The 11525-nt window shown below is 34.7% G+C and overlaps 3 protein-coding genes across 5 annotated transcripts; 2 read left to right on the forward strand and 1 right to left on the reverse strand.

Moving 5' to 3' along the window:
* Positions 1-506: 506 nt before the first annotated feature.
* Positions 507-4636, forward strand: LOC131594871 (uncharacterized). 3 transcript variants are annotated; one of them, XM_058867075.1, is made up of 10 exons: positions 507-659; positions 1066-1141; positions 1313-1427; positions 2159-2195; positions 2305-2374; positions 2626-2730; positions 3723-3873; positions 3965-4047; positions 4124-4217; positions 4306-4636. In XM_058867075.1, exons 2-10 carry the CDS (start codon positions 1108-1110, stop codon positions 4391-4393), a joined length of 777 nt encoding a protein of 258 aa, XP_058723058.1. In that variant the 5' UTR covers positions 507-659; positions 1066-1107; the 3' UTR covers positions 4394-4636. The 3 variants fall into 3 exon arrangements, with proteins under 3 accessions (XP_058723058.1, XP_058723057.1, XP_058723059.1); XM_058867074.1 differs by having other exon boundaries at positions 620-747; XM_058867076.1 differs by lacking the exon at positions 507-659 and adding an exon at positions 868-921.
* A 768-nt stretch (positions 4637-5404) lies between these two features.
* LOC131597309 (uncharacterized) lies at positions 5405-6382 on the forward strand. Its single transcript, XM_058870013.1, has one exon. The coding sequence runs from the start codon at positions 5405-5407 to the stop codon at positions 6380-6382; it is 978 nt and encodes a 325-aa protein (XP_058725996.1).
* Positions 6383-9220: 2838 nt separating this feature from the next.
* Positions 9221-11192, reverse strand: LOC131599227 (deSI-like protein At4g17486). Its single transcript, XM_058871664.1, has 4 exons — positions 10969-11192; positions 10043-10330; positions 9887-9961; positions 9221-9792 (listed from the first exon to the last, which is right to left on the reverse strand). Exons 1-4 carry the CDS (start codon positions 11132-11134, stop codon positions 9653-9655), a joined length of 669 nt encoding a protein of 222 aa, XP_058727647.1. The 5' UTR covers positions 11135-11192; the 3' UTR covers positions 9221-9652.
* Positions 11193-11525: the final 333 nt, after the last annotated feature.

Consider the following 11525-nt stretch of genomic DNA (forward strand, 5'->3'; position numbering starts at 1 on the left):
AAAAAAATTAGGTGGAAATAATGAAAATAAGATTGAAAAATATTGAAAATTACTACAAAAAATTATTACAAAATTGTAGTTATTAAAAAAAAAATACTGAAAAAATTTAAGAGAAATTAATGTTAAAGAAAAAAAATTACAAAAAAAAAAAAGAAAAAAAAAATAAGGGGGGGTGTTGTCGCCGGGGGGGGTGGCGACAACACCTAAAAAATGTACATAGGCGCCAGGCCCAGTGGCGAGTTCTCTTAAAGCCCATTGTTGTCGCCACCCCCCCTGGCGACAACGTGTATTTTTTAGCAAAAAATGGACATTTGGGGAATTATTTTGAAAAGTTGGTTATTTCTGAAAATTTTTTTAAAAAATTGGTTATTCAAAAAATGTTATTAACATAACATGTACCCTTCAAACATAACATGTACCCTTGGATTTAGTTGATAAAAAAAGTTAACAAACTCAAATCAGGTACTCTTGTAGTGTTCACGTCTATAGAGAGGATAAAACGGTGGCATGTTTTGGAACGGCAGATGAATCTGACGGAGCATAATCTGTGAAAGTTACTCTACCATTCCCGCGCGGAAGGCAGGGAATCCTTGTCCGAGACTTACAACATAACACGGAGTTTAGGATTTTTCGGAGTATGAAAACTGCCGGCCACTAAGGTTAGTTTGTGTCTGTAGAATCTCCAAATTGAGATCCTCGTCTTTGTTTATAAAACCCCCCTCTCTCTCTCTCCCTCTCTCTCTTCAGGTTACAATCTAATCCTCTTTTGTATTTTTGGTTATGAATAGAATTGGGGTAATTATTTGGTATATTGGATTAATTATTTGTGTTTCTGGCGATTGAGATTTACTGCCATGTTATATTTTATATTTTCTGGGATTGTTTTCATTGCCTCAAAGTTGAATTTGTTCTTACAATAAGGTTAATACTAAATGTATTAAGGTTTATAAGTACTTTTGTTAGATTTTCTCATTCTTTTTTTACCTTGGCCCGAATCCGTTTATTTATCAATAAAACCCAATTTTTTCAAAATATACTAAATTCTCAATGTTTTGTTCATTGTAGCTTTAACACTCTGCTCCATAGGTGTATTGTTCAGTGGCAAATATGAACTTTGCTGCACCATCACTTGGTTCTGTTGGTATGTTTTTCTCACCAATCACTACCTCTATCTTCATTATGCCTGCAATTTTTGAATGTAATTCATTCACTTTGGACTTCTCTTGTTTTTTTCTCCTGGGAAATGGGAATGATTGTATTTTTGTTATCACTATACATTAAATCTTTAATATTTACTATGACTCAATTTTAGGTGGTAGATCTGCTGCAAGAGCATTTGAGTTTGGAAGAACCTATGTAGTCAGGCCTAAAGGTAAACACCAAGCAACCATAGTTTGGTTGCATGGCCTCGGGGATAATGGCTCCAGGTGATAACACACTACCTATTTCTATTTTTTCTCTCTTCAAATTCTTATATAATTTTCTGTTGTCAGATATGTTTTCATGCTCTTTTAGTTTTCAGGCTTTTATTTATTATAGTTACTGACTAACCTAATACTTCCGCCACCTTGGCGAGAAAACATACCTCTACCTGCTAGGATCACGAATCTTGTCTCTTTTGCTAATCAATTCCTTGACTTCCTCGACCCTTGAAAGTATTTCCTTCAAATGATGAGTAGGGTCTCTGCTATAAACTTCCTGAAAAAGAGTCATTTTGACAGAGTCTGATGTCCAGACAACTTAGCCGACTAGGGCAGCTAGAGAAGATTGATGACATGGTAGTTATAATACTATCACTGTTTAAACATCCCATTCAATCAATAATAATATCACTGTTTCTCTTTACCTTAGGTTGTATAAGAGTTATAGTTGGTATTAAACCAAATCGATGCCCATTATTTTTGGTGGATGGCTTCCATATCTGATAGAGGAAATGTCATGAAGATGTTAACATTTTAAACATCCCACATGAGGCTTCTCCTGTTCTTTCTAATTAATCAAATGCAAAAATCCATAAAAAGAGATACATGAATCAGTAAAGGGAAAACAACAGGAATATAAAGTAGATTCAACTTAATTGAATATGTTTTACCATGATTTTAATGATGTGGTTGTAACTCCGAAGACATAACCCTTATTTAACTCATCACTTTTGCAGTTGGTCCCAGTTATTAGAGACCCTTCCTCTTCCCAATGTAAGGATACGAAGCTTATGCCGAGTTTCTTATTCGTTTTTCCTTTCTTTCCAATTAGATAATATATCTACTAATTTAAAAACTTGTATCGTTGAATTGTGCCTTGCAGATTAAATGGATATGTCCAACTGCTCCTACTCGACCAATGTCTGTATTTGGTGGCTTTCCTTCTACAGCATGTAAGTTTGACTGTTTATAAACTCTGATCATTGCTATCAACTATTAGCGTATGAGGTGCTGCCATACAGTGATAAGACGCACAGTCACCATGTCATATTAATTAGTAGAATTAAGCATCCTTTCCATATTTAATAATACTTAATGTATCACAATGCATTCAAGGAGAGAGGTGACACTCAGGTTTGAATTTTTTAAAGTAACCTTAAACTGGTCTTGATAAATTTCTTAACTGCAACTTTATGTCCTTTAGGGTTTGATGTGGAAGAGCTTTCTGAAAACGCTCCCGATGATCTTGAAGGTTTGGATGCTTCCGCAGCACATGTTGCCAATTTGTTGTCTACAGAGCCCGCAGACAGTACGTTTCTTTTATGAAATTTTCTGTCAATGCTTCTGACATAGCTCTTATTTTGATGCAAGGTTATATAAAACATAACTTAATGATTGTACACTTACACATAAAATTACACTGGTACAGTCACGCTTGGTAACTTACATACCAAAATATAGAATAGAATTAAGAAATAAATATAACATAATGTTAAAAGGAAAAGAGGAAGAACATTTTCCATCCATTTAATATTAAATAAAATGTAAACTTCTACTTTGTGCAACCCATGTTGATGCTTAAGGCTCTGTTTGCGAGTTAGGATGGGAGGGAAAGGGAGGCCTTCCGAAAAAGGCGATTTAAACGAAAAATAGAGAAATCCTTATAATTTTTTAAAAAATAATTTTGTATAGAATGATAAGTGAATATTTATCATTAATGTATTTTTATTTTGTATCATGAATAAAATTAAACTCTCTCAAACCCTTCACACCTAAATCCTTCAATTCTTTTCACCTTACCCTTACCAATTTTCAATGCCCTCCCCTCCCTTTCCATCCAAACTCCCTAACAAAGCCTAAATGTTGGCCAACAATGAGTTCAATTTTAATTTGCATGAAAATGAAAATTGTCCAAAGAACTTATTTTGATTATTTATCACAAGTACATTTATAATCATTTAATTGTGTATGCAAATGGTTATGAATGTACTTTTTAAACGTAGTGTAGGGAATAATGTTTGTATATATGCTTAATTTCTCAAAACCTTGCCACATTTATGCTTAGGAAGTTAGAATGAAAGTAGTAATCATCAATTTCAGATGCTTAGGAAGTTAGAATGAAAGTAGTAATCATCAATTTCAGATGCTGAATGAAAGTAGTAATCATCAATTTCAGATGCTGTTAGGGGCAACGTACTTTGATGCGACTTTTATTTCTCTCAGTTATATAGTGCTTGTGAATCATATGAATTTTGTTTTATTAAATGTTAAATTAATTTCAATTTTGATATTGTGTGGCAGTTAAGCTTGGTGTTGGAGGGTTTAGCATGGGAGCAGCTACTGCCCTTTACTCTGCATCCTGCTTTACTGCTGGAAAATATGGGAATGGCAATGCTTATCCGGCCAACATAAGTGCAGCTGTTGGTTTAAGTGGCTGGCTTCCATGTTCAAAGTATGTCCTTTTTCTACTTTAACTTATCATGTTGCAAAAAAAAAAATCACTGTTTGTACAATGAAATTGTTATCTTACTGATCTTGTCTAGGACTTTGAGTAACAAGTTACAAGGTGTAGATGAAGCTACAAGGCGTGCTCAGTCTTTTCCCATTTTGATGTGTCACGGAAAAGGTAATCTCATTGAAATTGCGTTCGTAGTTCATAAGAGAGAAGGGGTGAAATAACATTAGCCTATATATTATTTCAGGTGATGATGTGGTTCCATACAAGTTTGGTGAGAAATCGTCGAAATGCTTAAGTTCTAATGGATTTCAGGATGTAACTTTTAAAGCTTATAATGGGTAATTAACAGAATATATTTCTAAAATTTTTGCTCTAGTTTTTATAAAATCCTTATCTGTTGCTTCATTTTGGTTCACATTACAACAGGCTTGGCCACTACACAATTCCAGAAGAGACGGATCATGTTTGTGCTTGGCTAACATCAAAACTGGGACTTGAGGGCAATGCTGCCTAGTTTGCATTACCAAGAATGAGGAAAAAATACTCATTCCCATTTTTCTATTGCTTGTGTTATTACTATTATTTAATATGTTGTGGCGTTGCCAGCAAGTATCTTGGGGTTATTGATTAAAGAAAACATTAAGTATTTATTGGGACTTTTTTAGGTTAAAAATGCTTTGCATGTTGTATTTTTTAGTGAATATTTTTTAAAATTGTGGGCTCTAGTAATCCAACCTAGTTCTATTTCTATTGACAATTTTTCTACTCATGATTCTTTAATTTGGGATGGATATTTTCTAGGGGAATTTTTTGAAGATGCATTTTCGGACAATTTTTTAAAGTAAAATAGCCGTGTTTTACTTAAGTTTTAAAATGAGTGTAAAAGATGCGTCCGAAGATGAATTTTTAGATTTTAGGGACAATTGTGACTTTTTATCATTTTTAATAACTGGATGGAAATTAACAGTTTCAATTATGGAATTTCTCTAGCTGTAGTATACTTTTTCTAATTTTTTGTGATGAAAACTATAATTTCTATTCTATACTTGCTAAACTTTAAACTAAAATTGTAAAGTTTGATCTAAATCTGGTTGCTTTGTTTTGGATATTCGACACTCAATATATTTGTTATTCAATTTTAAAGTTTATCAAAAAAATTACAAGTTTGTTTGCAGAAAGTATTTCAGTTTACTAATTGCTGAAGTGGTTGCTTATAAACCGTTTTTGAAACTTGAGAATATATTTTAAAGCAATTTCAAACTCCAAAAACCGGTTTACTAATTAAACAACACAATCATTTTGATCTCTCGTTATAATTTTTTAATGTATTCAAGTTATGAGGAAATGTTACTCTTAAGACATGTTAAGAAACCTACAATTAAAAAGTTTATCAGAAAAAGATTATTAAAAAAATTAGTGATATGTTTGAAATAAATTCAATATACAATTCTTAAATAAATTTTCTTTAGTTTATTTAGTTTCGTGATCTACATGATTTGTCGAGTGTGTTGTGCCATGGTGTATAATGGGTAACTGTAATGATTTACTGTCTCAAAATGATAAACAAGGGGTAAATCCCCATCCTAATTGGTTGTGTAATGGGTTTCAAGAAGTTGTGGGTGATTGTGATCTTACAGATATTCCTTTGGAGGGGTATCCATTTACCTCGACGAAGAGTAGAGGCACACCGCATATGATCGGGGAAAGGTTGGATAGATCCCTTATTACTTCCGAGTGGTTGCGGTTGTTTCCTTCAGCTAAGTTACTCAATCTTACAGTCTCCCGTTCGGATCACTCCCCAATTCTGCTTTGCTGTCACCCGATGCAAAGTCGACACAAGATTAGGAGCTTCAAGTTTGAAAATTGGTGGTTGGAAGAAGAAGGGGTGGCAAAGGTGGTGCATGATGGTTGGACTGCTGTAGCTAATCATTCTGTAGTGGAGAGAATTGCGGACTGCGCCTCTGACTTGGAGCGTTGGAACATAATGCGAGTTAGGCAGAATAAGGAGGAGAGGGAGAGTATTCGCGCAAAGCTGGAGTTGTACCGTGGTAGTAATGATCTGATGACTGTAGCTCATTACATGGAAGCCAATAATGAGTATAATAAAGTTCTAATTCGTGAAGACACTTACTGGTGTCAACGGGCGAAGACGCATTGGCTTCGGGACAATGATCTCAATACTCAGTTCTTTCAACGGTCCGCTTCAAATCGTCAAAATTTCCAGAAAATCAAAATGCTTAAAGATGGGGCACAAGTAGAGATTCGTGATCATGAAGGAATGTTTGGAGTTGCAAAGCGTTATTTTGATACTTTGTTTGAAGCTAGGGCTGGAACGTATGAGTCGGTGTTAAACTTGGTACATCCTGTTATTACTAATGTTGATAATGTGCTCCTTATAGCTCTTGTTTTAAAAGAGGAACTTTATGAGGCGTTGATTCAAATGCACCCAGATAAGTCCCCTGGTCCGGATGGTTTTAATCCAACATTTTATCAGAACTTCTAGACAATATGTTGGAAGGATATTTTTACTGAAGCAAAGATATGGCTAGATAGAGGTTTTTTCCCTCCTACGCTTAATGATACCAACATTTGTGTTATCCCAAAATGTGGAAATCCGAACAGTATGAAGAATTTGCGTCTGATTTCTTTATGCAACATGGCTTATAAAATTGTCTCTAAACTCCTTGCTAATAGATTAAAGAATTGCTTGCATAAGTGTATTGGTGATGAGCAATCGGCTTTTGTTGAAGGAAGATCGATTCTTGATAATGCCATGATTGCTTTTGAAGTTATACACGCTCTCAAGAGAAGGACTTCGGGTAATAAGTTGGCCTTGAAGATTAATATCACTAAGGAGTAGGATAGGGTGGATTGAGGTTTCTTGAATGGGATGTTGAATCGATTGGGTTTTGTAGAGAATTGGATTAAGTGGATGATGATGCGTGTTTCGTTAGTGAATTACTCTGTTCTTGTGAATGCAGATAATGTTGGACCAATTTAGCCAGGGAGAGGTTTGAGACAGGGGGATCCCCTATCCTTTTATCTCTTTATTCTTATCATTGAAAGCCCTTCGAATCTCATTAAAGGAGCTGTTGCTCGTGGGGACCTCCATGGGGTTCAGATTTGTAGAGGGGTACCTAGTGTGTCTCATCTACTTTTTGTTGACGACTGTTTTCTTTTTTGCAGGGAAAATATTACTGAAGTTCATAATATTATGGAGATTCTTTGGTTGTATGCTGACCCATCTGGCCAAGATATTAATTTGTCTAAATCTGAGGTGTTTTTTAGCAGGAATATCAGTAGACCTGCTCATGAAGACTTGGCTAGTATTATGAGGGTGCGGCATGTCATGAGTACATGCACCTACCTAGGACTTCCATCCCTAATAGGCCTAAGTAAGAAGGCCACCTTTGGGTATGTGAAGGATAGAATTTGGAATAAGATTAATTCTTGGAGGAGTAGGCCGATATCTAGAGGGGAAAAGAGGTGATGATAAAGTTGGTGCTTCAATCTATACCAACTTATATTATGATTCTTTTCATTCTTCCTGATGGTATTGTTAATGATATCGAGAAGATGCTTAATTCCTTTTAGTGGGGAGGAGGTCGTAATCAAATTTGAATTAGGTGGATGGCATGGGATAAACTTATAGGTACTAAGAACGAATGAGGGCTTGGATTCCGGGATCTTAAGGCTTTTAATATGACAATGGTGTCTAAGAGGGGTTGTCATCTTTTATCTAAGCCCCAATCGTTAGTTTCCAGAATATTTAAAGCAAAGTATTTCACTATAACGATATTCTTTGATGCTACTCTGGGTAATAATCCAAGTTTTGTATAGCGTAGTATTTGGCAAGCTTGGAAAATTTTATCTCTTGGGTGCAGGTGGAGTATTGGTGATGGTAGGAACATTCCAGTAATGGGCTCACCTTGGCTTAGAGGGAAAACAGACGAGAGGTTGTATGGGCCTCAAAGAGAAGGTGTGTATGATATGACTGTTAATGATCTCTTGTCTTTTAATGGTAAATTCTGGAATGCCCAATTAATAAGGAAGTTGTTTGATTATGTAGTTGTGGATGACGTTCTTCAAGTTCTTCTAGTTAAAGATGTGAGTGAAGATAAGTGAAATTGGAAAGAGGAGCAAAATGGGTGCTACAGTGTTCGTTTGGGTTATAGGTTGTGAAGAAAAGAGTAATTAAGACCGGATTTTGGTGGTATGGTTGGTAATTGGTGTAGGCTTTGGAATATTAAGGCTTAAACATTTGCTTTGGAGGAATTATCGTGATTGTCTTCCGACGAGAGTGAGGTTGCGCAAAATCATGTTTCTTGTCCGGCTATTTGTTTGTTTTGTGAGCATACTTTGGAGGATCCATGACATGTTTTCTTTGGTTGTAACGTTACAAGTCGGTGTTGGCAGACAACAGGTTTGTCTCATATTATTGATCCTCGCATACAAACTTTTCATGATGCTACATCTTTAATTCTTGATATTTGTAGTAAGGAAGATAGAATGACTGCGGGAAGAGTTGCAGTTATGATTGAAATTATGTGGAGAAACCAGAATAATATGATTTGGAACAATGAGAGTGAGGAGTACTCCAAATTTGGTTTAAATGCTTTTTGTAGTTGGAACGAGTGGTTTACGGCGCAGCGTAGTGGTGCTCGTGCGGAAAATAACCCAACAAATTTTAGGTGGGATCTAGCGGTGGAAGGCAGAGTAAAATGTAATGTGGATGCATGCTTTAATACTGTCCGAGGTACTATTAACAGGGGCTAGTGTATGAGAGATCATATGGGGAGCTTTATGTTCACAGGTGCAGCTTGGGATTTTGGCCACTATTCAATTCTTGAAGCGGAAGCTCTGGCTCTTAAAGAGACTATTCACAGTGCCATAGATATGCAGTTGGAGAATGTCATTTTTTAAAGTGATTTCCAAAGAACGGTTCAAGCTATTCATACCAACCATAATGGTTTCTCAGAATTTAATTTTTTTATTTCTTCTATTCATAGTTTATTGCATAACTTTCCTAACTTTGAGGTGAAGTTTGTAAAACGCCAACGGAATGCGGTTGCTCACTCTATATAAAAGACGACCGATTCTTGGACTAGGCGTAATTTATTTCGTATGATACCTCCTTGTATTGAACATCTTTTGCTTAATGATGAGTTGAATTTCTTTTTGTCAAAAAAAAACATTGTTCTATGGCACATGTTAGCTGCTTAAATGATTAATATAAAACACATTAATGAATAATAAAACACACACATTAATGAATAATAAAACACACAAGATTTGAAAATTTAAATAATAAACGAGTAAAATAAAATGAGTAACATATGAGTAATAAAAAACACATTTTACGAGTGAAAGATATGTCGAAGTCTATAACAAAAGCAATCAAAAGTTATGATTAGAATTTGATGTGCCTATGTTACACAAGCTTATTTCACTTTGACATTTACCATATAAATCCACCAAAGAAACTTGCAAAATAGAGTCTTAAAAGAACCTTTTACGTCTCAGACAGTTTGCTAACTTGGATTGTCTGTCATATACATGCCTAAGAGCTCCATTAATCCCTCCAAAAAATAAAAACCATAGCTGCCACCAAATAAACTATACAATCAATCATTAATACACAGAAACAAATGCATAGACAATAAATACAAAGACGAACGGAGAAAGCCACCGGAAACTGTGAAATTCCGGGCAAGAATAGTTTCTCCAAATTGTCCAAGTGTTTTCCCACCTAAAAGGCTCAAACACATGAAAATCATTTTACTTGAGCCTCTTTAACAAAAGCAACATCTTCTGTGGTAGCGAGAGGTGAGAGAAGGCATTTTGCTTGTTCATCATCTAATTCCATTGATTCACCAGGCGTGGCAGTTGATAGAGAATCAGTAACTTCATCTTCTGCAAACATTGACGAAAATATGAAAGAAATTTTAATATGGTAATGAGGTGGAAAAACTAGTAAGTATGCAGAGGGATAAACATTAATACACACCAGAATGGTATTCAGGTAGCTGTTTAACCGTAGTTACTTGAATACTATCAGGAAGTAGACAGCTACATAAGGAACCTGAGATTTTGACCACAAGGATTTACTTAGGTATATGCGCATTGTGAAATGTAGAAATAATGTAAGTATGGTCTTACATACCTATCCTAGCGAGTCGATTAACCCAACCAGGGAGGCGTTTTCCTGTCAATCTACCTGAGATATCATCTGTGAAATGATTGCAGTTCTTAGATATAAGGTGATAGGTATCTCCATGATACTCACTAGCCATGTTCTCAATAAATGTCCGAAACTCGGAAGGATGCATGTTTACTTGGCCCAAAGAGACAGAAGTTCTGTACATAAATCCAGGGCACTTCCTTGGCTCCACTTCAAATACTCCACTTGATGGGAAGTCATGAGCTCCAAATCCATACTCCTTACCATGTACTATTCAAACAAACACATTATAAAATCTTCACAATAGTAGTACATATTAAAGCAAACAAAATCTTATGAACAAGAATAAGCAAACATCCTATGTTATTAAAATTACTCAAAAACCTTCCTAAGTGGACGAACTACCTTCATATGTGAATTGAATGTAATCAATCACATGTATCTGTGTTCAAGTCAAACTCCGATTCATACGGAAGACACCATATTATAAAACAAGGATTACTGTCCGCAGCCACAATATTAATTGCTTCGGATTGCAACCACATTAAGGATCACATATAACAATTTAAGCCATGTTTTGTTTAATTATTTTCATTCAAATCCAAGTTTTCAGAACCCTAAAACTCATATTTTTTTCTTTTTGCCAAAAGCCACGCTGCAATGGCCACAATTTACGTGGCATTAACCGCAATTGCAACGCAATCAAAATTTAAAACTACGGCGTGAATGAAGAAAGAGGCCTAAATTTTGAGGTAGTTAATGCGTTTGTCTCTATTTTAATAAAAGATATGAAACATATTTTATATGTAAGAAGAAAGTCACGATGAAATAGGATTTTGTAAGAGAAAAATTATATTTAATAATGCGTGAAAAAGAAAAGAAAAAGGTGATGGTAATTGGAAACAAACCTTGAATACCAGAGTGAAAGATTCCAAATCCCAACCAATATAAGTAATTATTGAGAGGGGTGAGATCATAGACATTCAACACAACATTGGTGTTGTTGTTGTCTTTGTTATTTGTATTTTCTCTTTGAGATTGGGATGTAGAATTGAAGTTGCTCTTCGTCCCCATTTTGATTTCACAAATTGAAATCCCTGGGGAAAAAGGATTGCAAATTGGAATTAATTCAGATTTATTAATTCTTATATTATTATTATTATTATTTATTATTATTATTATTATTATTATTATTATTATTATTTTTATTATGTAATAATGTAATAATAATAACTCACTACATTATATTGGTTCATATAATAACCCAAACGACAAACCCGGACTATGTATGCTCTCTGCAAATCATTCTTTTACTACAAAATTAACCACGTCTTCTTTCCTTTCCTTAATCCTATTTAATTAATTAATTAAGTACATTATCGTAACACAAAATATATTTTTTAAACTTATAGTATTAGATTTTGTATACATTTGAAACTTTCATTTATTAATAAGGATATTCCAC

Source organism: Vicia villosa, linkage group LG4 (assembly GCF_029867415.1).
Source record: "Vicia villosa cultivar HV-30 ecotype Madison, WI linkage group LG4, Vvil1.0, whole genome shotgun sequence".
NCBI classification, from domain to species: domain Eukaryota; kingdom Viridiplantae; phylum Streptophyta; class Magnoliopsida; order Fabales; family Fabaceae; genus Vicia; species Vicia villosa.

What these genes read in the sequence shown, in the direction of transcription:
- LOC131599227 (XM_058871664.1), bottom strand. Translation starts at nt 11,134, where the DNA reads ATGGGGACGAAGAGCAACTTCAATTCTACATCCCAATCTCAAAGAGAA. An exon ending in CTTTCACTCTGGTATTCAAG is followed by an intron (nt 10,331 to 10,968) that starts GTTTGTTTCCAA and finishes TTGTTTGAATAG; the next exon opens with TACATGGTAAGGAGTATGGA. An exon ending in TAATCGACTCGCTAGGATAG is followed by an intron (nt 9,962 to 10,042) that starts GTATGTAAGACC and finishes TCAAAATCTCAG; the next exon opens with GTTCCTTATGTAGCTGTCTA.
- LOC131594871 (XM_058867075.1), top strand. Translation starts at nt 1,108, where the DNA reads ATGAACTTTGCTGCACCATCACTTGGTTCTGTTG. An exon ending in TGGCTTTCCTTCTACAGCAT is followed by an intron (nt 2,375 to 2,625) that starts GTAAGTTTGACT and finishes TATGTCCTTTAG; the next exon opens with GGTTTGATGTGGAAGAGCTT. An exon ending in GTCTACAGAGCCCGCAGACA is followed by an intron (nt 2,731 to 3,722) that starts GTACGTTTCTTT and finishes ATTGTGTGGCAG; the next exon opens with TTAAGCTTGGTGTTGGAGGG.
- LOC131597309 (XM_058870013.1), top strand. Translation starts at nt 5,405, where the DNA reads ATGGGTAACTGTAATGATTTACTGTCTCAAAATGATAAACAAGGGGTA.